This window comes from Leptonotus elevatus, chromosome 13 (assembly GCF_054856555.1).
Source record: "Leptonotus elevatus isolate MCC_2025b chromosome 13, RoL_Lele_1.0, whole genome shotgun sequence".
NCBI classification, from domain to species: domain Eukaryota; kingdom Metazoa; phylum Chordata; class Actinopteri; order Syngnathiformes; family Syngnathidae; genus Leptonotus; species Leptonotus elevatus.
Window position 1 is genome coordinate 17,938,285 of NC_141251.1, and position 26,450 is coordinate 17,964,734.

The 26,450-nt window shown below is 41.1% G+C and overlaps 1 protein-coding gene across 8 annotated transcripts in view; it reads left to right on the forward strand.

Annotated features, from left to right (window-relative positions):
- slit1a (slit homolog 1a (Drosophila)) overlaps window positions 1-26,450 on the forward strand; it is a 119,767-nt gene that overhangs the window by 52,791 nt on the left and 40,526 nt on the right. For 7 of the 8 annotated variants that reach the window (XM_086092927.1, XM_086092925.1, XM_086092930.1 and 4 more), the window contains exons 5-9: window positions 12,710-12,781; window positions 13,642-13,713; window positions 14,658-14,729; window positions 15,397-15,560; window positions 19,950-20,097. In XM_086092927.1, coding sequence (XP_085949053.1) covers window positions 12,710-12,781; window positions 13,642-13,713; window positions 14,658-14,729; window positions 15,397-15,560; window positions 19,950-20,097 — 528 coding nt within the window. Of the gene's footprint in view, window positions 1-6,698; window positions 6,846-12,709; window positions 12,782-13,641; window positions 13,714-14,657; window positions 14,730-15,396; window positions 15,561-19,949; window positions 20,098-26,450 lie in introns of those variants that run through there. The other variant, XM_086092932.1, reaches the window with a different exon arrangement.

Genomic DNA, 26,450 nt, shown 5'->3' on the forward strand with positions numbered 1-26,450 from the left:
AAACGGTTGGGAACCGCTGTCCTTGAGAACTGTACCAAATCAGCTGATCAGGCAGGCCCATATTGTAAGGTCATCAAGTAAGGAGGGTCAAGAAAAATGATCACCAAACAACAATCTCAGGTGCTAATTTGATCACCAGACCAAAGTTGTTATGGCCATCCCTTTTTATTATTATACTTTAAGATATTTTGTGAGTTAAATGTTGCTGTCGCTTTTTTATAACAGTTCTACTGTTCTTTTAAAGGGGAAGTGAACCCGAAAATGTTCTTTACAATATGTTCTATGCAGCCCCACTCGTCAAAGCACAGTATTTTGATTAATATTGTGTTTGTGGAATTAGGCAACAAAATCCACCTGTTTTTATACATTTCAGGGGCCGCCATTTTGCTACTTGCCATTAGAGTTGTGTAGTTACAATCAATCACAGCTCAGTTAGCAAATGTCACATCACCAAACTCAGGAAAAAGATAAGCCATGATTGGTCTTTTCTTGAGCAACTGTGATGCTATCTTCAGTCAACAGCAAGTGGCAAAAACGGCCGCCCCCGGAGATGGATAAAAATGGATGGACTTTGCTGCCTAATTCATATTCCAATCATAATGTCGTGTTTAGACTAGTGGGGACGCATACAACATATTTTAGTAAAGACGTTTTTTTGGATTGTCTTCCATTTTCAGTGTATGGTGGGTCGGATCAAATGCTGTATAAGCTGTTAATGACCCACAGGTCGTAGGTTCCCCACCACTGTTCTTAACTGTAATTCAAATTAGCACTGCATAAGCTGTAATCAACACTTGCACTTTGCTTGAACATTATTGGAACTGTTGTAATCTGTTTTGTTTACGTGTGATAAGTGAGCATGGCGGTGACGTCGTTGAAAGGGAATAAGCCAAAACAAAAAAGTGAAATCTCCTTAAAAAGTCTTCACCCTGGCTTTTTCCAAACCTCAGTCACCTAAACATCGTTTCCATGTGGACAGTCAAAACGCATTGCAAAACATACTTTTTTGGACCTGTGTTTATGCAGGCATGGTCGTAGTACTGTTTTGGATAAAACATATTAAATAAAAATAATAATAATTCATGGGTGAAGATTCTTCAAAAAATACGAATGAAATTGTTCATGACCCAGGGCATTTGTAGACCAAGGTTCGACTGTGTAAAAACCCATTAAATGTTATATATATATATATATATATATATATATATATATATATATATATATATATATATATATATATATATAGTGGAGGGAACATTGTTTACACCTGCAAATGGTAGATTGATAGACGCAATACATTATTAAAATTTGCTCTAAGTGTTACAGAAAAGTAAGTCAAAAGATAAATTACACATAGTAGTAATAGTTACAAATAATGGGCCTATTGAGAGGTGTATGTTCCCACTAGCCCCCGTTTTCCTTCCATCTTTTATTCTCATTCTCTTTCCTCTATTGTCTACCTTGATGGATGGATGAGGCTCGGCTGCGTCCCGGTGCAAAGCCTCGCTCGCTATCCCCCAACCCTCCCTTCGCCTGCAAGCGCTCGTCATGATCTATGCCGCTCAGCCGCCCTCCATGGCTCGGCTTGACTGCCAGTGAAAGCCTTGGACACACTTCGAAACACAAGCAGACATAATGGCAGAGGAAATGAGGGTGAATCGAGAGCCGACGAGGCGGGATAGATTTTCCTCGTCTTTCTTCACCGTATTAACTCTTTTCTTTCGCTACACGGGTGGCAGGAAGGCACACCGGCCAAACGTACGCGCACATGTGGTATTTTGGAGCTTACAAATTCACGAGGACATCATGAATCATTTACAGTGAAAGCAGAGATGTGGGCAGCAGTTAAACCGCATTCAGTGTGTGTGTGTGTGTGTCAAGCCCTCATGTGGACTTGATAAGTTCCACTGACATTGTGTTTTCTCTTGGTGGTTGCAGAGTGTTCCAATTTAGGTCCACTGTGTGTTTCTCATTGGCCGCTGAGCTGTAGATGATTAGAGTGGAGTCCATCCATGAAATCCCCTTTTGGGTCCCATCGAAAAAAGAGAGGATGCGTGTGTGCGACATCATAAGCGTGACAGACACACCGTGTTGTTGTAGCTGAAGTTTTCACCATTAAAATAACATAAACCTTCTCCAGATGCCTGGTCGGGAGTTAGATATATAGATGATGGCTGGGTTGTGACAAGCCATGGGGTCCCTTGGAAATGAGATAATGCTGCATGATGACTTATTTCCTGAAGCCCACATGAATAAACAGAGAAAGTGAGAACATTGAGGAAAGCAAGACGATAGGGAAGTGACACGCGGCCCCCACTCCTGACATTCTCCCCAGCTGTTTGTTCTACTTCTGCAAGTTAACGCAAGCTTTCAAAAAAGGAGAAATGGACGCAGATCAAACAGAGACGAACAGATGCTATTCACTAATGTGCCGTTCTGTATTAGTGGCATATTTGTTTTTCATTAGACTCTTTGTAGATTACTATATTTAGACGGAAGGAACAACTTTCTCTTCCTCCGGGATTTTATGTGAAAATATTCCTTAAACATCCAGATTATTTTCTTGCCGCGAAGCTGTTTATCCTTCCCCTTGTATCAAGTCCTCCATCCACTCTCATCTATATATAAAGTTAGTTGTCGTTCCACTGTTATTGCTGGTGCATTGTGTAGAATGCAACAATTTTTAAGCACTTGAACCACAGTGTCTCAGACACACCACGTTTCACAAGCCTACCCATTACTACCAATTATTTGGAGTGAGCGAATGAGCGAGAAAGATTGGCTAGCAAGAACTAGCTGGAAGCGGCTAACAAGAGCATCTATCGGGAGAAGCTAGCAAGAGCAAAGCCAAGGGGGACGAACACCTGAGCCTAACTACGTTTGCAAACTTCTTCTCCTTCCAGTATCCGTCGCAGAAAGATGACGGAAAATTGTCAAACGTGACCTATGTAGTATAATTAGTAGGGGTGTTCAAAAAAATCAATCAATTCGCAATTATTGAATGGGTTCAATATGTGGCCGAATCAATGTTTAAACCAATTTTTGATGGAAATATTCAACAAAACGTCTTACTTAGGGTTAGGGTTCACCCTTTAAGCATGGAAGAATGTTATATTAATGGAACATTAAGCCTTAATATTTTATTTCAGTGCTGTTCAAACATGAAACAGATTGCAACAGATTGTTTGTTAAATACAATGGCTCAGTTATAAGTATTAAGTTTGAGATAAATAAATACATTTTCATACAAATCTTACAGTGTACATGTACAAGTTTACTGATTAGTATTTTCTAAACTTGAGTAAAAAAAATTACAATAATAAATTTATGGATTAGTATCGGGATTAATCGGCATCAAATCGAATCGTGACCTATGAATCGTGATACGGATTGCCAGGTACTACGCAATTCACACCCCTAATAATTAGCAATTAGGTATACGATTTTATCTATATATATATATATATATATATTTTTTTTTTTTTTAAGTTATGATACAACAGATTTTTTTCATATTATTGAAATGAATACTGGGTTAAAATGAATGAATCACTTTAAGAAAATTATCAACTTTAACTTTGGAAAGCAATGATCAATATTTTAGACAATTTTGTGACGTTACCGAGCCAGTAAATTAATCCTAGAAAGAAAAAAAAATCATGTTTTGAAAATGGCACTTTGAAAAAAAAAGGTACTGTTTAAAGAATGGAAATTACACTAAAACATATTTTTTAAGAGAAAATAATTGACAGATTAATCAATTATCAAAATGATCGTTAGTTGTAGCCCTACTTTTCTTTGATATACTTCTCCATCTACTCTATTGTTTTCTATGGGAGCTTTCATCTGCAGTACAAAAGAGTGAAGAGCAGCACCTTAAATGCTTTTGTCGATACATGCCAACATTATTTCCTGACACTGTATTTCAAGCCCCCGCTGATCACAACAAGCATCACTACATGTGGATGTGCTTTAACGTCAGACCCTAAACACGGAGACAGAAAGAAGACACAACCAGGAGGCATGTTTATAATTTACGTAGCGAGAAAGAAAACGTGTGGAGAGAAAAGAATGACAAAGGAGGGTGGCGAGATTGTCTTGACCACACACAGAAACACTTATTCATTCTCTCTGGGCCACACACACAAACACGCACGCACACACCTGTGTTTTGGAACACACCCAAAGGCCCTGCAGCTTGAATCCTCACCACCCTCCACGTTATCCCCCCACTCTTAACACCTCCTCCTTTTTTCATGTGCTTGACACTGCAGCTTTATTCTCCGCTGCAGGTCTTTGTATCACAGCCAACAAAATGTCTGCACATCTTTTCTTAACAAACGTTTCTTTATACACTCAAACCTCAGGTATGGGCAGCAATAAAGAGTTAATGTGTGCTTTTTAGTTTATTCTCATCAGGCCTCTTGTATTATTTCCATGTAATTGCTTAATTCATGTTTGTGAACACTTCTCTGCGGTTGACTGGCTCTTCAAAGCAACTGTAATAGAGAGGGCGCACACTCACATGCCAGGTCTGATTATGCCATCATTAACGCCACACCTTTATTATCCACTGGCCTTTTTTTTTTTAACTACATTTGTCTACCGACACAAAGACTCGCCTACCAACTAAACCACTTAACTACCTACCTGCTTACCTGCATATAAAGTACCTCAACATACAGCACCTAAAGCCCTAATTACATTATATATAATTATTAGACACCGAAACAAATCGTAGGCTCGTTAACGTAACGCACCTCTTGGATATAACAATTTCAGCAACGTTGGTTAAAGACAGACGAATGAACGGGTTGTCATATTGCTTGTTTATTCATCTGGGGATTTATAGTTATTGACACGTTTTGCCTGCTAATGTAAAGCCATTAATCATTTATACACTATGTGTATCTTGATTTACTGTTACGATGTCAAGTCGAGACGCTCACAGTTGTGCCATGGTTTTTGATGTGTGTACTTTTTTTTCCTTCTACCTTATGTGAAGGGAGGAAGAAAGTAGTTAGCAGTTAGTGGCAGCACACTACCACTACTTTTAACGGCTCCCACACACCCCATTAACTGACTTAATGAGAACGTAATCAAGCACAATCCTGTGCCTGCTTTCTGTCTTTTTCACTCCTTGAATAAATTTAAAAGTGTTGGCAAGGTCGCAATTGAAATGTAGAAAATAAACACTGTTTGAACACACTTGAATAGGCATGCTGTGTTTTGGTTAGTATGACATTCACTCAGCATTCAATTTTGTTGTTTTCTCAACCTTAATTTTATCGTGGTTCACAAGACAGATGTAAATATTTGATTGTGTGAAGGTCACACCCAAGTAAGACCCTCATCCAAAGAAAGATTGATTGGAGTGATGGGTCAGTGAAATGAGAGCGGTTGAGAAAGCAGCTACAGGAGGACTCTGAGCCAAAACTGCACTGCTTTGGAAAAAGTCAAGCGTTCTTGTTGAAAGATTTCCATCCTGCACTTCCAGGTTATTTTCTGAAATCCAAGTATTTAACATGAAGACAGACAGCTGCGGCAAATCCTCACAAAGACACCTGTGGGGTACATTTTGCTTTATTAAAAACATTTTTCCCCTCACATCGGCTCTTTTAAGAAAAATAATAATAAAACAGTGAACAAAAATATAAACGTAGAAATTTTGTTTTTGCTCCCATTTTTCGTGAGCTGGACTGAAAGATTTAAAACTGCTTCTACATACACAAAAGCCCATTTCCCTCAAATATTGTTTACAAATCTGCCTAAATCTGTGGAAGTAAGTATTTCACTTAGATGAATTATCTCTGTATTTATGAGTTCACAAACTCTGGAAAATACATCTTGTACCCTTTTTAGGTTGGACCAATCAGCCGTTGTTTAAGGCGGGACAAAACCAATAAACGCCGATGGTGGGGAGGAAACAAACAAACCTAACAGACGAATGGACGCTGCAATTAATTCTGTTCTCACAGAATTACTCACTGTTTCCTTGTTGCATTTGAACAGCGAGAGGAGCTTTGTGCATTTTTATCTGCTAAAGATGAAAAGACAAGACGGAAGACGACATTTTCATCTGTTGCCTTGATTGGTCAAAACAAACGTGCAAAGATGCCGCACCGTCAAATCAGCTCGAAGTATTGTACAGCAGGTCCATCCTTACCCAAACGGATCTGCCGAGTGAAATCCCAGGCCCCGTCCAGAAAGAAGCAAAGCCGGCTTCGTTTCTCAAACAAATCTCGTACGCACAGAAGCATTTCAAGACTTGTGTGTGTCCAAAAGAAGATGCTGAGGACGTTTAACGGCTGTAATGTACATGCCAAGTCTGGAGTGGCGCTGCAGCGCAGCCACAGGGAGTTAACGGAAAGTGTAGAAGAAGAATCAGCGAAGAAGACTGACACTTTTTAAAAACTTTATTGCAATCTACAGAACAAACATGGCTTTACGTGTATCAAAACAACATGAAAAAGACGAACACAGGAGAAATGACAATGGCGGATGATTCAAGTACAACACCGTTTGTTGAACGTGGGAATAAAGAAACAAAATATTTTGCTGCAAAAGCATAAGCAAGCTAAGAAGGCTGTGCAAAACGACTACGACACGGCTATCCGCCAATGTTGTTGACAGACTGATGGTTCGCGCGCAGTCTCGCGAGAATTGGCGCATACGTCATCGAGCTGCGACCATTATGGCCTCACTGGAGGGTTATCCTGCATATGGTGTCAAGACGGACGCGTACGGGGCGCGTTTTGAAATTTTTCTACTCTGGAGCCCGGTTTCAAAAGTGATCGGTTTCAAGCTCCGAAACCACGCCATCCTGTGGACGAACGGCCTAAACGGTAAGAAACTTGGGAGGATACATTGAAATTGGCTTTCGTGTGGGCGGGGCCCCAGATTGATAATGCGAATAACTGTTTTGAGTGAATCACAATGGGCTCTTTGCACAAATCCACTACTTCCTGAAGTCAATACCACTCCTTCATTTCCTGTCTTTCATGATTGGACAAACTGATCAATCCAGGTGTGTCTGGCCACTGTTGTTGTGGTTACTGAGGTCAGTCACGCCTGGATTAATCAGTTTGTCCAATCATGAAAGACAGGAAATGAAAGAGTGGTACTGAGCTCAGGAAGTAGTGGATTTGTGCAAAGAGCCCATTATCAATCTGGCTTGTGAGGTTAGCACTTCACCTTTGACAAGATAATGCATCCCACTTCACAGGTGTGTCATATCAAGATGCTGATTAGACAGCATAATTAATTACACAGGTATTCTTTAGGCTGCCCGCAGTAAAAGGCCTCTCTGAAATGAGTAGTTTTGCTTTATATTGGGGGTCAGAAAACCAGTCAAGATCTGGTGTGATCACCATTTGTCTCACAACACATCTCCTCTGCGTCGTGTTGATCAAGTTGTAACCATCCATCAAGAGAACACTTCTCCAATGTGCCAGACGCCATCGAATGTAATGAAATGAAATTACATTTTGTGCATGCAGAAAAAGTTTTCGATCTTTGAGTCCAGCTCAACGAAAATGGGAACAAAGACAAAAATGTTGAGTTTATATTAGCAGCTTTTTTCCCCCCTGAAAGTGCAGAGACATAGTTTAGTGATCAGTGTGTGTTCTCATGCATCCTTAAATAACAGCATATAGTTGAAAACAATTAAAGCAATCCATAAAAAAGCCAGATCAATCCATCTATTATTTGAATGTCTGTGTCAACCACAGCTCGCAACCAACCGTGAAGGCAAAGATTTTGAAATCGTAAGGATTTGAAAGATGCGATTGTAAGTCTTGGCGTAGACTGCATGTGTCAATGTAGTTGTTTCATTTATGATGTTTTCATTTAAAAGTTACATATACGACGCTATATGGAGCAACAGACTCCCACACCGCAGAGCCAGATGCCCTGAGGCTTTTCACTGGAGAAGTCTGACCCATTTGTCTTTTTGGCTGTCCGAAATAACTCATTCACCCTCTGCAACCTCAAATAATGCTGCTCACCGATCATCAGGTTCTCACGACCTTTGTGTCTGAAGCCCACAAGGGTTTTGGCATAAACCATTCCTTTGTTGGGCGTATGATTCCAACCAGAGATGGGAAAAGTACTGATATTCTTAATATAATATAATTACTTGTGTAAAAAACAACTTTGGCAAAAGTAAAAGTACTCACTCAAATAATTACTCAAGTAAAAGTAAAGAAGTACAGGCTCTGAAATGTACTTGACGAGTAGACGTAAAAAGTATTTTTATCGGATGTTTCCTCCTACGTTAATTTGAAAGATATTAATATTAAAAATTGGTATATATCGGCCAGTTAATTCTCTGACTTGCGATGCATTGAGTCCACAGTGTTCAGTATCACTCGTTCATGTTGCTGGTCCACTCCTCGCTGACATGATTGAACCTTCTTTCATGTTGTTGACTGGCAGTCTGCAGCGTTCTTCTTATCTAGTTAAAATTATCCTCTGAAGTCACGGCGCGCATTGCCCTCATTTATGGGTAGTAATCTAGCCAATTGCACGTCATGATAGCGTGTCATAGAGCCAATCACAAGCTGGGATGTAAGGAACTGTGTGTAACGCTTCATATGATTGGCAGAGCTTGAGACATTGACGCTGCTCTTTCTTCCAGGTCAAGTATTCGTGCATAAAAAACAAAAACAAGTAGCGACCTTGTTTTGAAAATGTATCAAGTAAAAAGTACAGATGCTCATGTTAATTGTAAATGGATAAAAGTAAAAAGTAGTTGAAAAAATAAATACTATGGAACGTACAAAATACTGATAAAAACTACTCAAGTAAAGTAATAAAGTATTTGTACTTCATTACTTTTCATCTCTGATTCCAACTGACTTTTATTTTTATTTCACAAGTTGTTGACTCTGAAAGGTGAATATTCAGGAAGCCAGCTCAGTGGTAGAGTGTCAGCCCTGATACTAGGAGGTCGTGGGTTCAATCCCTGGAAAGGTCATACCAAAGACTCTAAAAATGGGACCTATTTGCCTCCTTGCTTGACACTCAGCATTAAGGGTTGGAATTATTTATTTTATTTACTTTATTCTGTTATAGTGTTATGCATTGCCCTAGCTGGAGTTACTTTTTTAATTTTTTTATTATTATTTTTTTCTTCGAGCTGGAGTTACTGAGGGAAACTCTTGTCAGTACGTCAAGTTTTCTTAGACGAGGTTTGCCCGTCAAGGGTTTCTTGGGAATCCAGCCCTGCTCTTTGTTGTTATTTAGTATTTTTGTCTCTTTTACAACTTCTTGTCTGCTTTTGGGCCCCAATTCCGCACCTCATGTGACAATCTGACCTTCAATACTTTGGACAATTTTTGTTTGCAACATTTGGTCCTGTTCAATCTGTTTGTAGCACAACTCGCAATCTCAACATGGCAAAAAAAATTATATATATAATATAATTTTTTTTCCACTGTCAATTACGTTATGAGACGTGCGTGCTCTTTTCAGTCAAATCTGCCATACAGAGGATGGTTTCCTTTGAACTGTATGTAGTTGACAATATTGTGTACTGTATAATACAGTTCAGATCAACACCACTGCAAACCACCCACGTTGATAACCACTGTTAGATTAATACCCTGTGACAGTTTCAGTCGAGACTGAGCATCATTATCTTTGCAAAGGTAAAATGAATAGATTTTACATTAGGTTACCAAAATGTAATAGGTTCAAGTTAAAACAGTTAAGACCTTAATGCTTCATCTTGTTACACAATTATAAAAACACACAACACCAGTCTTTACCTACTTGGTATAGGTAACAAATGTGTCTTTTGTGATTGGTGGGATTAGCATCACTGCACTTATGCAACAACACTAAGCACCTTCTACCATGATGAAGAGAATCAGTGCTGTGAGCGCTATTTATGCAGTTTACCGAGATAGAGATCAGAGGTTAATGATGTGAATCAGACAGGAACCAGACATTACTTTTCAACATAAGGCTAATCTCCAGACCAGGCGCCTTGAGCTATGTCTGATAGCGTTGCTAATTACACCAGGGATTCTTGTAAATAATCTTATCAGTGCCAAACAATTGCATTGTTTGAAGTCCAGTATTCACAGAATACAACTTGGAGACTGAAATCCATACAGAAAAGGCACACCTAAAAACATGTGCAAGCCCATCATTAGGGCTACAATGGGAATGAACTGTGAGCAACGTCATCTATGGAGAGCCTGGCTACCTAATGAACTAAGTGCCCACCCCGGGGTATGTTGTGCATTCATGTAAATCTATACCAGGTTTGGCATAGCCACACTTGGTTCACACACCTGTAATATAAAGAAAATAGTTTCAAGCGTCCCCTTATGTTTGCAAACTGACATCATTCCAACGCTGCAATCAAGGCGTGAAGGCTTAAACCGGAGCCAAATGATGTACGGATCGTTTAGGCTGAATAGAGTTGTACTAGTCAAGTGACATCCGCATGTTACGACCTCTGCTCCTGTTTCTTTTACCTGATGGCTTCTGCGCTTTGCTATATATATATATATATATATATATATATATATACTTACATACATACATATACACACGCACACATACTTACAGTGCACTCATGTGCGTGGCCCCTAAGTGGAAGGGACATGTTTTGGTCTTCACTAACAATGGCAGATTGCCTGTTCACTGTAAATGTCTGTTTTGAGTGCTCGGGTACTGTATACATTTCGAAGCATTGCAACTTTAGATTAACCCACTGACCATGGTGCCCCATATCCATCTCTGTGGTGAGCGCTGTAATTGTGCCTTATTTGAGGTAGTTCATGTTTCCCTGAAAATCGACTTCCAAACTAATCAGCAACATAAAATCGCTCGCTTCCAAACTGAGTCAGCTAAGCCTTGGAAAGAAAGAAAAAAAACGAGTCAGAGTGTGGCAACCACAGACTATGTAAAATACAGCATGCACCCCCACAGAAATGTTCTGTTTGCCATTTTAAGAATGTGTAAATGCAGAAGTCCTGCCGAGCCAAATTTAGTTGAGACCGTCAATGCACCGAAGACTGCTGACTCCAAATCATGACCGCTGTGATTATTCTCCAAATGAAGATCGAGGACAAAAGGAGAAAGGCTTTATAAGCAGAAGCGAGAAAGACGACAATTGTTTTCTTGGCGCACTGAACAGACTCTCGTTTATAAAGCTACTTTCCACAACTGCTAATCCAATCAAACGGCCCTAAAAGTGAGTTAGTAGTTGTCTCCAGCCAATCGTATTATAGCATGCTAATGGGATTAGGGATGTTTTACAGAGTGGATTGAATTTTACTACATAAACACTTAAAGTTGTCGTTACTTCATCCCTTGTCTTTTTGCTTCTTCTTTCTATTTCTCATGCAACAATATAATGCATCATCAGGCATTGGCGCCTTGATTTAATATCATTCCTTATTGTCAGCTGCTTGAAAAGATTAATTACTTATCAGATACAGTGCAAGGTTAGGTCGACCAAAGCGTTCCTCTTTTGTGTGCAGAAAACGGACAACAATGAAGTATTTTGCTCAAATCGGAGTCAACTGTTCTGGTTCTGGTTCCCAATGCCCCTTGCAAGGAAACATGGAGCCCTTTTGAATATTTGGGAAAAGGTCCAATAAACAATGGTTACCTCCCTGCTAACAGAATTGCCCTTGGAGGAAATGACTCGTAGGCAGATCTATTAACGATGAAGGATAAGGTAGCAAGTGGTTGTGTACAAGCCAAAATGTGTTTTTTTAAATGCCTGCTCACTCATAAAGTTGAATTACACAACGTAACTTCTATTAGATTTTTTTGTAAATCATGTCACACTCAATGGAATCTCATTATGACAACATTTCTGCAAAGAATGATGACCAAGTGATCATTTTTGGGACCATTATGTATCCCCAGGAGCCCCTTCTCTCATGGAATCACTGTGTACTTTGCAACATGCCATTGCATGCTGCAGCATACATGCACATTAAACAAGCAGGAGTCATCGGAGTCTCATGTGGAGCACTTGTGTCATTTAGATTTATAGACTGTGGAATTTGAGGTCACGCTCAAGCATCTTTTGAGGACGCCCGTAGGAAGTCTGTTTACTTCTGTCCGCACTGCTGGAGCCTCACGCGTGCGCATTAGTATGTTTGTCAAGCCGGACATTGCAGTTCTAGCCTTTCTGAGAGAGGTTAGCAAACTATTTCAACTGCAGACAAAAAGGACTGCGCTAATTAAAACGGCGGCTACTTTCACTTTCCTCCCTGTGAGTTTTTTTCCACACATATGCCTCATTGCCATCCAACATTACATTCTGAACACATATGCATCCTAATGCCCAACGATTATGTTCTTTCAGGCAGCAGTTCCCCTAATGAATCAGGCTCAGTGACAACCTTTCACTGGCCAATGTCATGCAATTTGTTTGCTCTTTGTGTGCAGGCTCAATTTAGGGAACCAAACACTCATGAATGGGCAAAGCACAACTATTAACCTCGAGCACAGATGAAACTGAATAATGTGGACACTGTAAACTTTTGACGTTCTGCCTTTTAGGAAAAACTTCATTTATTTTATTTTAATTCCAGCAAATTGTTTAGTTTTTTTTAGCATAGAAATAGTTCCTGGCCTTCAGAAAAGTATTATTATTAGTATTATTATTCTAATGTTCATATTTTGTAAGTTGTTCATTGGCTAATGTGCATCCCATGCCATCTTGTTGCCTCTGCAGAGATCTGAGCGAGAACCTCATCCAGTCCATCCCAAGAAAAGCTTTCAGAGGAGCTACAGACATCAAAAACCTGTGAGTGTACATGTGAGCTTGATGTATACATATAGATGTAAAACTTGATCATAATAAGAACCTACTAGTTATGTGTGTGTTACATGTTTATGTCTGGTCTTTTGAAATGTTTAGTTTTACTTGATATTTTTGTCATAATTTATTTTAGATACCCTCTGATAGTTGCTTTATGCGTCATCCACCTCAGTTAAATAAACATGCGCCCTCCCTTTTCAGGAAACAATAAGAGATAGTCACGGTCATTATCTCAGTTCAAACACGCTGTTGTTCACACATGAACATGAAAAGTAAAGTTAATATGAAACTTAACTACTGAGCCTATTTTAGCACTGTTGCACCAAAACAGCAGGTCCTTCTGAGGCATATAAGGCTATGCACACCCTGGACTGATCGCCAGCCAATCACATGGCACAGAGGCCTATATACAATCAAAAATTCACACTCACTTTAAATTGCTTTTCTTAAAATAATAGCCAATAGAAAAGCACACCAAAGATCCCCGAAAGCTCTTGTCAGAGAGAAAACAGGAGTATTAGTTATGTGTTAAGTAGCTAGTGCATCTTTGTGAGAAGACTAATAGCTACCTTGAATGTGCAAAGATGCCTCATGCAGGCAGTGATTTAGTTATCCTTGGAGGTATATTCTCACATGATAATACTGATAATGACATACAAACTGTACAGTAAGCCACCCTCCTCCTCCTCTGTCCACTCTTGGGGATACATGAGCTTAGATGAGCAGTATTGATTTACCGTGGTCCATCAGCGTGCTGTTTACAGTTTTGACAATAATGAGCAGCGTGCAGGGTGGAGAAGGATGATTTTTGTGCCTTTCCTAACAAGCCACCCTCTTTGTTTCAGTCAGCTGGATAAAAACCATATCGGCTGCATCGAGGACGGCGCCTTCAGAGCTTTGCGAGGCTTGGAAGTGCTGTAAGTATCTCTTTCCAATGCAACATCAAAAGCACTCGGTTAAATTAAGACATTGTTTCACCACCGCTAATAACCATAACTAATGTATACACATAATTATAGTGGCCCTCGCCTCAAACCCTCCCATTTGTGCTTCTCGAGGCATCGTGAGGGCCCGACCGCCATTAACTCATTGTTCTACACAGTTGACAGCAGAATTCCCCTCTATCACATAAACACCGCGCCGCCCCCTCCTCGGTGCGCCCGCTTCCAACCCGGGGTCAGCTTGTCATCTTGACAAGAGTGCTCCCACCATCAAGTATTCTATCCTGGACCAATTGCTGTTTTGGTGCCGCTTTTATTGGAGAAAAAGAACTAATCAGCAACATACATATTTGCCAGGCTTTTGTTTGAGCGCTCCCCCTCAAACAAAGGAGTCTCCAGTGCAGATTGGGCCACAGGGGCTTCGGCAGTCTTGTTATTTTTATAGTAAAGACTGCTTTTTTCTCTCTTTTTTTAGGGGGGTTGGGAGACCAAAAAAAGCCATTAAAGGCTGCTTTCATGGCGTGGATGGATTGCAGATGTAGTGATAGGTTGTCATAATGGCATGGGGATTGGGGGTTGTTTGTATAGGTTTTTATGGGGGGAGGGGACACGTCGCGTTAGAAGATGGGGGGCGGGGGGGGTTCTGGTTGAAATACGGGTTATTAGCCTGATTGAAATGACCCGATTCCCTGGCTGCAGCTGATGCTCAGGGTCTGTGTGTGAATTGGACTCCACGTAGGGTTGATTGGAAGTCTGACGCGTGTGTTATTTGCATGCGGCTTTCCCCATCTGTGTGGAGTGAGGTGTTAGATTCACAGCGGGGTGCCACCACGGGACAGAATAGATGTAAAAGCAAAGCAAAACTCTTTGTGGAGAATATGTTGAGCGTTGACCATTTTTCTGCCCTTTTGTCCTCGCAGAACGCTGAACAACAACAACATCAGCGGCATCCCGGTTTCCAGCTTCAACCACATGCCCAAACTGCGAACCTTGTGAGTGACACCTACTGGATTTGCTGTTTGAAATAACACCCCGTAGAGAAAGTGCTCAATTATATAGGGTCTTTTGTTCCAGACAGTGTTGAGGGGGGCAGCATAACCACAAAAAAACCCACAACGGGCTCTGTAGCAAAGCCAGGAGCCATCATCCCTCCGCATCTAAACACAACAACTGGCCCTTATAGACGCAAATAGCCCCTGGAGCCTATTGTGTCTTGTGCAATGATGTGATTACTCAATGTAGAATTATGTACAAATGAAAACAATCATGGCAGCTAAAAGACTCTAAGCCATGTCTTGTGGTAGCCTTCCGGGCTTCTTCGCTCCCTGTGGGGTTTGCATTTTATAGCTTCTTACTATCTGTGTGTATTGTTAGCATGTGTGCACATGGATGTATGCTCCAAACACCAGCACTAGCTATTCTCGACAAACGCAGCATTCCAGGAATGCCATGTTCGGACTGTCGGGTTTGGGAGGCTCTTCTGCCGACTTTACTATCATTCCTGTAGCGTATTATTTAGTGAGTTTTTGCCGCGGCGGTTGCTTGTAATGAGCTCGAGGACAGAACAGACACGTTTGTGCTATTTGTGTCTTCACTTTGACTGGAATTGAGAACATCTTCAAATGACTCAGCTTCTTTCTTTTTTTGTTTGTTTTACAGCCGTCTCCACTCCAACAATCTCAACTGTGACTGTCATCTGGCCTGGTTGGCCCAGTGGCTCCGGCAGCGGCCTACCATTGGTCTGTTCACTCAGTGCACGACACCGCCCGAGCTGAAAGGTCTCAATGTGGCAGAGGTTCAGAAACACGAATTCAGCTGCACGGGTAAGAGCTCCACGTGTAACAAATACCACAAACATTTTGTATTGTTTTAGGAGTAAACACCAACATTTGAAGACGGCTAAATGGTAGCACTACACCAGCTTTTGTGTTCCTCTGGTATAGGGTGACCAGATTTTCAAAATTGAAAACTGGGACATTACAATTTCGCTGAAAATCAAATATACAATAAATTCTCACCAGGTACTATTTATAGCTAATTCCATCGCTAGTCAATATGGTGACAGGTGGTTGTGTTATTACTTAGCTAATGCTAAATGCTATCTTGGTTGACAGTTCAATGGTGCAGCTTGTGTTAGGTCTGACCGGCGAGTAGGACTACATTTCTCATGATTCTTAGACGAAAACATGCGTGCTAGTGATTAGATGCGAATGAAGATGAGATCACAAATGTAAATGTGAAAGTAAATAGGAAGGACTTAAAAGTTAAATTCCTTTTTAACTGGTTTGTTTTATGAATTGCTATGGTAACTGTGTGGTTGACATATTCATGGTCAACACAATTGGCTCGCTGACTGGACTTTAAAAAAATAAATAAATGGAACGCCGGCACGGGACCTGCGTAAAAACGGGACCAACAAAGGGCCTGGCGAAATCCGCAAGGACTTGTCACTTCAGGCTCAAAACCGGGAGTGTCACGGTGAAACTGAAACGCCTGGTCACCCTACCCTGGTGCTCTCTGACCACTTAACAGTAGAAATTAGTTCAAAGTTTTGGGATTTCTTTCCCAGTTAGTTGGAGTCAAAATGTCGCCTTCCTTTAGTATTTTAAAACAAAGATGTCTAAAAAAAATTCAACAAAGTTAAGAGTTGCCGTTTGTATGTTTTTTTTTAAAGTTCTGACGACAATATTTTCCCTTTTAGTGAAAATGAATATTGGCTCAAAATATCGGTTACCGGCCTACTTGACTACTAATAATCGCTATCGGCCCTGAAAAAAAGCATGTCGTTCAAGTCAGATTTTCAGAAGTTTTATTCATTCCATACTCAGTGCTACTCTTCTAACACAGCAAAAGGGAACATGTGCATGAGGTTATCATATCAGAACAATGCAAAAAGGCGAATGAGAACCTCCACTCCCCCACAAGGCCATCTCACTACAACACCAGCTGTGATGGTTGGTCCCCCCCCACACACACACACATCTCTTTCAGTCAGTCACTCTCCATGGGTTGTGATTTGTATGCAGCCATACAGCATGACAGCACGGACCATTAACTATTCCTCGCCCGGGGAAAGTGACTCAAAGCGTGGGAGTGGAAGCCTCGGAGATAGGAAAAGCAAGTAGGGACTGTCCGAACAACAGATAAGGGTGCAGAAAGTTTAGGCTGCGCTTCATGGGAAGCTGCAGTTCCCATTCACGACATGATTAGTTGCCCGTGAGTTTCAATAACTAACAATCACGATTCCCACCCCAGCACAAAAAAACCCAAAACAAAACAAAAGAGGATGGTTATACATGAATGCAGCATATACGGACGGTAGAGTCCTGAAATTACAGTATACAAAATACGTGCATGAACAATTGACCACAAGTTGAACTCCCTGTGAAGGACTCATTAGGCGACTTGCTTGCTGGCATTCACGCACACACACGAACACGCCCACGCCACATATTTTTTGTATTTTCATGCGCAGCAATGTGTGTGTGTGTGTGTGCTGTGACCAGGCCAGGCCACCTGCGGGGGATTTGGGGCAGGGTGGCGCAGAGTTGAGGAGAAATGAGGATGGAGACGAAGTAAAAAGATGGAAGAATCAGGGCGCGCATGTTTTTGGTTTGGCCGCGCCTTTCCGACATGTCGTCATTCCCTTTCAGCTGGAAAGGCCTTCCAGTGTTGTGCATAATGAGTGTCAATTTTACTACTTCACACTTATCATTTGAGTTGTCCTTTGATGTGTTTTATATATTCAAATCTGTGTCTGATTTTCAGTTTAAAAATAAAAACGATTTTTGCCATAAAAGCAAACAGTCAATCAATACAAAATCAGTTTCAGCTCCACCTGCACATTCTTAAAAAAAATTAGAATAATAAAAAGCTGTAAATTATGTGTATGGCACAACTTCAATTTTCTCAATCTACTGTAAATTCATCACAGTTTTACAATCAGTGAAAACAAAGTTGAAAATCATGTGGGATCATAGCAGGCTACTTGACAAAAAAGATAATGGCTTTTCCATAAGAAACAATAATCAAATTGAGGATATATTGTCCAGTATGGAGTACATGGGGAATGTAATAAAACACATAAATTGATAAATGAATGTGAGAACTCAAAGTGAATTTCATAGAAGATGTATGGCTTGTAGCCAGTGATAATATTATCGTTTGGATGATGAGAGGAGCAAGTTTCAATCTAAAAACAACCGGCAATGCAAATGGGAGCTGTAGTGGAGCATGTATGTGTGTGTGTGTGTGGGGGGGGGGGGGGGGTGAGAGTGTGTGCAAATAACACACGGGAGCTGGAACTGGAATACGGTGGCCGGGAAAAGTCTCGAATGGGGAAAACAGACCTTGTGCGAGCGCACGATGACATCAAAAAGCTTCGCTTCAAGTCTACCTGTCAGGAAGCTGTCATTGCTCACGCTGCTCCAGCTGCGCTTTGCACTCTCCCTGATCCCAGGCCTGTCAAATGTGGCGTGTTCCATCAGATGGGAGTTCTGCTGTGGCCTACACCTGATCCGATCTGTCAAACCTCCGACATGCCGAGATCACACGGCCTCAGATCAGCCTGTGTTGAATCCGTGTCAACACAGTGTTCGTTGTCCTGTTTACCTCACTCTCCAGTCTCACACTGGCCACAATTTTGGGTACACAATTTAACGGGATGCATGAGTAGAACTATGTGAAAATTGTAACCATTTTATAAATGACACATGTAAATATTGGGAAGAACTTCACCACGTTATACTTAAATTTGCACAGAAAACCGGTTAACTCCGTTTTTGTCATTTATGGCTTCCAGACAATAGCTGCCACTAAAAGTTAGCTGCAATAGTGGTCTATGTCCAAACAGCCGTCAAAGCTAGTAATAGTGAGTTTCTCAGTTCATCGCTGTCCGTCACAGATAGATACAATTATTAATAGGGATGGGCGAGTACTGACACCCAGCTTAAATTCAAGGTATCAGTACTAGTGATTACGGTTTTAAGATCAGGAACTAAAGGCATACGTGTCTGACAGATGCCAGTTAACATGTGCAACCACATATTTTGATTGGGAATTTTTGGGCCACTAGATTGTTTATTTATTAATTCATTAATTCCCTTCATTCATTCATTCATTCAAATTCATCTTGTGTGTTCTATACAAAGTATTTTATGAAGAAATGGAAAAAGAGTGACGAAAATTGCCATATGTTCAAGCAATTTTAAGGAAAAATGCTATATTGAGATATATAGGTGTTCCTTTAACATGATCTGTCATAATTTTTACTTTTAATTTTATGTATCAAAGCTGGCATTGGTATTAGGTATCGGTATTGGGTCTGGAAAAAAGTGGTACTGAATTATTCATATTTATTAAAACGGCAGCCCACTGGAAATCCATTGCTAACCAAAAGAGCAGCACCAATCAATGCACTTAAACGTGGTCTCAAATTAAGCAATTTGATGGACGGATAAACTCCAGTTTAATATTCTTTAATTTTATAACGACAGTGGAGCGCTAGTTCTGTGTCATTAACTTCCACCACCCTTCGCTTTCAGTTCATAACATGTCACCCCACTAGCTGAGAGATCGTAAGATGATGAAATATTAATCGTTTGAAACCCAGATTAGTAATGCTGTGTAAATGAGCCCATTTAAAAGTCAGTTTTATTCATTCTATCTGGGTTAGGCTTACATCCACACATCTTGTACTCGTTTACGCACACTCACACGCAGCTGTAGCAGCGGTGGAGGCGCCCGCTCTTCAACGCTTCACTGGCAGCTATTTGAACAGGTACCAGGAGACCGCGTGACGGCTTGATGTGCTCTGTATGCAAATTGAAAAGTTGAAGTGTTAAATAAAAGAGTGACAGTGTTGGTGGGGGGCTAGTGTTACTGAATGCGCACCTACGCCATCCACCAGGGAGAGCCGACTCATGAGGAACATTTGAGGAGAGATCAATGCGTATTATTGGAGGCCTTCAGTCATCTGCGCAATTGTATTATTCATGTCTTGCTTGCTCACATCACGCGGCGCCTTCCCTTTGACAGATAACCCAGTTTCTTGTTCATTGATTCTCAAGGATGTACAACTTCAGCATAACGTCAAGTTAATTTCTTGGTCTCAATGTCATAAGTGTTCATCTGCTATTTAGTTCACAAGGCGCACACTGACAAGTATGGCTTTCCATTCCTGTAGCTTTATACTTAACTTCTTTTGTTTCCAGGTCATCAGGATTCCTCAAGTCCACAACCGTGCAACACAGGTGGAGGTTCCTGTCCTGCCATGTGTACATGCAGCAACAACATCGTGGACTGTAGAGGGAAAGGGCTGACTGACATCCCAGCCAACCTGCCAGACAGCATGGCCGAAATGTAAGCACCGCCAAACTAAACCATTGAGATCCACCTTTAAGATACCAAACATTGCAAACCACTTTTCCTGTCCTGGCTGCTCAGCACAATATTGATAATATGCCAACAATGAATAAAGCAGAAAATCTGAGTCAACACCAGTAAGTAATTAATAAAGTATGTCACTCAAGGTTCTAGTTTGTTTAGCGTTAAGTTTATTTTTGACAGTTAATAATGTTTTATAAATAAAGATTTCATGAGGTTTAAAGGAAACACTATATTGCTGAATGGAATGGGCAGCGTGGTGGACATTTCACACTAATAATGCTATAACCTGGCACGAAAACATTATCATTTGCATTACAAGATCAAAGTCTATCTCTTTACATAATATTTACTGAATTCACATGGGGACAGAGTAGGTTGACAACTTTACATTGGAAGCTAAATTGAAGGTGAGCTGGATCAATAAGGTACATCCTGGTCAAACAACTAATCATGGTTTAGCTTCAGAAAACAGGTGAGCAGTGATTGCTTGTTGCCTAATTGACTCTGAATTTTCAGTTGACAGAAAGTGGCAAAATGGCTGCCGCCGAGATGGATAAAAACGGGTGGATTTTGCTTCATAACTCATATTGCATAAACACAACATTAATCAAAATGTCGTGTTTAGACTAGTGGCTCTGCATAGAACATATTAAGAAAAATTTTGGGTTGACTTCCTCTTTCAAACATTTCTTGACAATAATATGTTATATGTGACCTCACTAATCTAAACATGACGTTCTGACATTTGTGGAATATAAATTATGCCGGAAAATCCATCTGTTTTTATCCATCTCAGGGGGCGGCCATTTTGCCACCTGCTGTCGACTGAAGATGACATCAATGTTACTCAGGTCTCAGGTAACAACCAATCACAGCTCAGCTTCAGAAAACAGGTGAGCTGTGATTGGTCGTGATTGGTTGCTTAACTCATATTCTACTAACGCAATATTAGCCAGAATACCATATTTAGACCAGTGCATAGAACAGGTTATTATTTTGGGTTGACTTCCTCTTTAAGGCTGTCAAAAGCACCGACACACAGTAGCCAGTTCGTCCACATCCAGTTACCAACCTTGCTGAAAGGTATTTTATTTAAGACAGTTATGACATTTACTGCAATAACAATTCGGTTTTTTTGTGCCCAAACTTAACCAAACCAAAAACACCATAGGCCCTTTTTTGAAAGGTCGTGGTCACCCTCACTGCCTGCAGTCTGTACCACAGTCTCAGCCAAAGCTTGTGGTGTAAACAGTCCAGTGAGAAAAACAAGAATGCGACATAAATAAATATGGAATTCTACATTATCTGTACTGAATTAATCATGTGCACCCCAGAAAAGTGATGTTGTTTATATTATTCCTTGGGAGTTTCTCTTGACTTGAACAAAGTGATGGATTCCAGCGTAAAGAAAGCTGCGGCTCTATGTGCACTGAAGCAAAGCGATGCATTTGTTGCCATGTGCACAATATAGACATGCATGCACTTCTTTATGCATGCTTACACGTGCACTTGAAAGCTTGGAATGATTTAAAACACACATCTATAATGTACGCATATTGTTTTTTCTCTGCTGTTTCTCGCCATGCATCACCTGCTAGAAACAAAGATAAGCGTCCATTTACACTTGGACAAGACGCAGCAAAGGCGGAGACTTTGTGCTCTTATCAGCTCAGACGGTTGTGAAGCGCAGGCAAACACTTTGCTAGTTTATCGGTCCGTCCACATCTGTCTGAGCATTAACTATTTACAGCCCGCGTGCTGCTAGGCCTCTGTAATTCTCGGGAATGCGGGATTTAACTTTTCAAGGTAGTGGTTTTGCTCTTTATTGTGGGGGTTAATTCCCATTTGTGAAATCCTCATGAAACTCAGTGATTTATGAATAGAGGGGAAGCCGACATCCGCAATGCAAAGGCGACATAGCAAGTTTCTAGGTCTCCTCTTCCCTATGGGGTCTGTTTATAAATACCCGGCAAGCATGGAAGCCCCCAACAACCCTGACCCATTTCTTGTCCGCTGGTGTGCTGGATTTCCTAATTTGGACGTGTAGTTCACACTCGCATGACCACCCACAAAGTCTTCTCATGGCATTGGCATAACTTTTCATTGTTTGACTTCTCCATTTTGTTCAGGCTATAGCAGCCCGTTACAACATTCTAATAAGGAAGGGTCTCCTACTGCAAACTGTCTTTGAGGACAAGTTGCTGCACTAATGCTGGCTGTCTGCACATCCTTACATTTGGTTTTCCCAAATTAAGTTATTTTTATTTTATTGTTTTTCCTTAAAAATGGCAATAATTCAAAATTCTGGCCAATGCAACAGATACAATACAAGTACTAGTAGTACTTTCACACATATATTCACTTTGCTTCATAATTGCTTTTCTCACAATGAGACATTTTCCACAAGAAAAAAAACCTCATTCAACTTAATGGAGATCATTTTAAAATCACCTCAAATTCATCACTTCTCAACTGAATGAAACTATTGTCATTTCAGAAAATTATTGTTTTTAAAGAATTCCACATTGCCACAAGATAATTCCAAATTGACTGTAGAAATTCTAACTTTAAGAATCACCTCCAAATCAACTTTTATTTGAAGAATTCCACATTTTTCACACAAAAATTGTCAAACTAATGTAATTACAGAATAAGACACCCACACACCAACCCTACCGAGGATTTTGCATTAGTTAGTTTACAATATGTTGAACTATCAGTAATCACTTGATGGTGTATTGTGGGCAACTACTTTCAGGTATGCTTTCTAAAAAACTTAGTTACCTGCTTGAAATATGGTCAAAACGTCATACATTTGATTGAAATGGCTTTAAAAAGAGCTCCTAAAACATCTTCAATTTGACATTCATAAGCCCCAACATTCCCTGTAATGGAGAACAGAGACATTTGAATGCTAGCTTTCCCCATTCACACTAGAGTTGTCCGCATAGCAGATCAAGACATTTTAAAAGGTCTCCCTGCCCTTCACATCTAATTGGTACTAAACCACGGCCCCTCCAATAAACTCTGATTCATCTTTTACAAGACCAATGTGAAAAACGCTCCTATATCATACCCATTCGATTGTTCCCAGCGATGCCTTACCTCTTCCTCTCCTTCTTTACTGTACTTTTCAGTTTGCCAAATCGCCGTAGAACCATACAGATTGACGATGAAGAACGAGAGAGAAAAAAGGGGAAGGGTGAGCTGTGATTGGGGGCTCAGTAATTTGGTGCAGCGGGTTTGATCTGTGCTTGAAGTTCATTATAAAATCAGTTTCAATTACAGGAGAGGCACACCGCTGTGTATCAAGGCTTGCCCGATGCCTTGTTAATGAGGCACTCATATACACACACACATTCATTATGTGAAGAAGAAGAAAAAACTACAGAACCTATGCCCTGCTCTCCCCTAATGAACGGCGGTGTTTATAGCTGTGGGGATGTGAGCTGGTTTCTTGGGAGAACAACTCCAGTCAGCCCAAACGCCGACCACATCAGATTATTATGCACCACGTTCGGCCATGATTGAACTCCCCCTTACCCTTCCCCTGCCGTGACTTTCAAACTCGTAAAGAAAATGCTGTATCCCCCTAATGAAAGCCATGCTCGGACTTTAATGAAAAGGATCAAAAGCATTGATTGTGTTGACACTGGCCTGCAAACACACACGCATATAAGCGCTCAGACTGACAGAATGGATGGCAAGCATTGATTGAAGGCAGCACTGAGGGATTGTTTGGTTTTGTCTATCAGTTGCTGCAACTCCTCTGCTGATTGGGGGATTTAGTGACTTGCACGTATTGATCTGTAAGGGGTGACAAGGAAAAAAAACTTGAGGCACACTTGGTGACTGTGTCAGAGCAGCGAGACGAGCTTGTTGCTAAGAAAAAGCACAAAAGCCACATTGGCCCGGCACTCGGCCGCTTTGTGAGGGCGAAGGAACCGCAGCGCCGTCACTTTGCGGCGAAATCACAGACACATCGGGACAAGCAGACTAAAACAGACCGCGAGAGCACGGCCACCGCAGGAATCTGTGGTCTGGAATCACTGCCATCCCAAGAATGTCAATTGCGCCGCTATATCGGCCCATATGTGGAGGACGGACGCCTTGCTCTGAGGGGGGCAGACTCCAGATTGAACATTTTCTGAAGTTGAGCAGCAGCGGTTTATGTTTCGCAAAAACACTCGACCCATAAACATAGCAACGCAAGCCCTCAAAGGCATGTAATAAATCATAAATGTCTGTAATTGAATGATTAAATCGTGTGGAAATGTTCTCGCTCTGAGAGCAAGCCCCTCATTTGAGAGGTTGTGGTTACAACTATCATCAATAATTTGCAGGTTTTAAATGATCCCCATTTCCTTGTGGTGACAAATAGCTTTCAACGATCTTCGCTATCTTAGCATCCATAGCGCTGGCCTCGCTTTTGCTCTTGTGCAGCGGGCTTCTCGGTGGCTGGACAACCAGACAGAACCCCAGCTGGCTCCGGACGGGCCCTGCTAAGCCTTGTTAAGGAGACTTTTAAAAGCTGTCAACTGACCTGCAGATAAACAGCCCTCTGCCAGTCACACCGGGGGGAATTGCTCTGGGACCAACTCAAGTAGCGGCTTGAAACGCGCTGGACATGCACGGCCACACTAATGGCCTCTGGTGCTGCCTGCTCCCTTGCGACCATCTGACACTGATTAGGCCTCCAAATGACCGAGCAAATGTTTTCATTGTCTGCGTGGCGAAATCTTGACCAACTTTCCTGAAAATGACTCGGGTTTCACCTCACTGGGGTCGTTATTGTTGTCAGGGTTTTCATATGAGATTATAAGTGCTGGAAACGCTTTCATCAAGAAGAAATATGACGGTAATTTGAAGGCCCTCGCAGATCCTGTTCCGCGGAACACTAGAATTCACAATGTTTATTGGGTTTCAGGATGTTATGACTCCAACATGCCTGCACCTATTACAGCTGGAGTATAGATATCCCCCAACATAATCAGACCAATCCCACAGAAGTGGAGGACTCAAGTCACATGACATGACTCAAGTCAGACTTAAGTCGCCAATTTTAGGACTTGGGACTCGTTTATGCTCCTGATAAAATCAGTAACAATTGGGTGTGTGTATCTTTCCACAAAAGATGATTTAAGATGGTTTTTGATACGATTAACGAGCAGTTCCATTCGGAAGTGAAACGATTTGGTTTGGTTTGATTCAGTGAGATTGTGATTCGATTCGATTTGGTACAGCTCAATTTGAGAGGTTATGTTGAACTTGTCAGTACTGCAAAAGTGCTGTTTCCTTCTAAGATACATCTCTCCAATAATTGACAATTTGGTATATTTTTAAGTGGAACGATTCGATTCGGTTTCGATGCACTGGGGTCCACACCGGTTTTTGTTACACCCATAGTGACAATATAACAGCAGCATGGAAGGTTTGCAAATCAAAGACAAGTAACTGTAAAGTTCAGATGGGAACTTACACCGGTTCGTTTATCTTTAATGCTCGCTATACAAATAATAACAACAGGAGACTGCATATTCTCAATTGAACTATTTACTGGATGCCAGAAAGATCGAGTACACGTGTGTGGAAGAAGGTCTAATCTATTCAAAATAGTCTCTACTCTTACACTGTCTTGTCCGCCCACCCACACGGGAGACAGCTCATGCCCATGTGAAAATGTGTGACCTGATGTTCTCAACTGGTTTCAACTGGATAAGTGTGCCAGATTGCAGATCGATAGAAAGGCGCCAAGCCAGGACAGGTCAAAGCTACACAACGGCCTAGCTCACATCACCTATCTACTCATTAAGAGGCTTAATCTAACACAACACAACAATTTATCTGACTTCATCTGTCACCAGAGGGTAAAACCATCAATAGATCAGCCCGTCATTGAAGGATGCCCACCTTTCGGCGAATACTTCCGCATTTTTGGCAAGTGCTTTATGATCCGAAGCCTCAAAAAAATACATGGACTGAGCACCAAAGGAAGCAAGTTTACATCCATCGAGCTGGGTCCTTCTCAGTCCGTGTATTTTTACGAGCCTTTGCCGAGCTATGTCCGTCACTATAAAACCCACAAAGACAGGAAACTTCACAGCTTGGCTCACCAATATTTGGTCAAGCCTTAACCAAGCAGCATGTCGACTATGCGTTCAGTTTGAGAAGACAGTGAAGTACTAGAAAATTCAGACACTGGTTTGAGACCATTGAAAAACTACATGAATATTGTGCATATATGACTGAGCAAGACTGCTTGAATTATGACTTACTTTCCCCAAGTTGTCTTGCTTGAATTTTAGTGGAGACGTGACCTGCTTGAT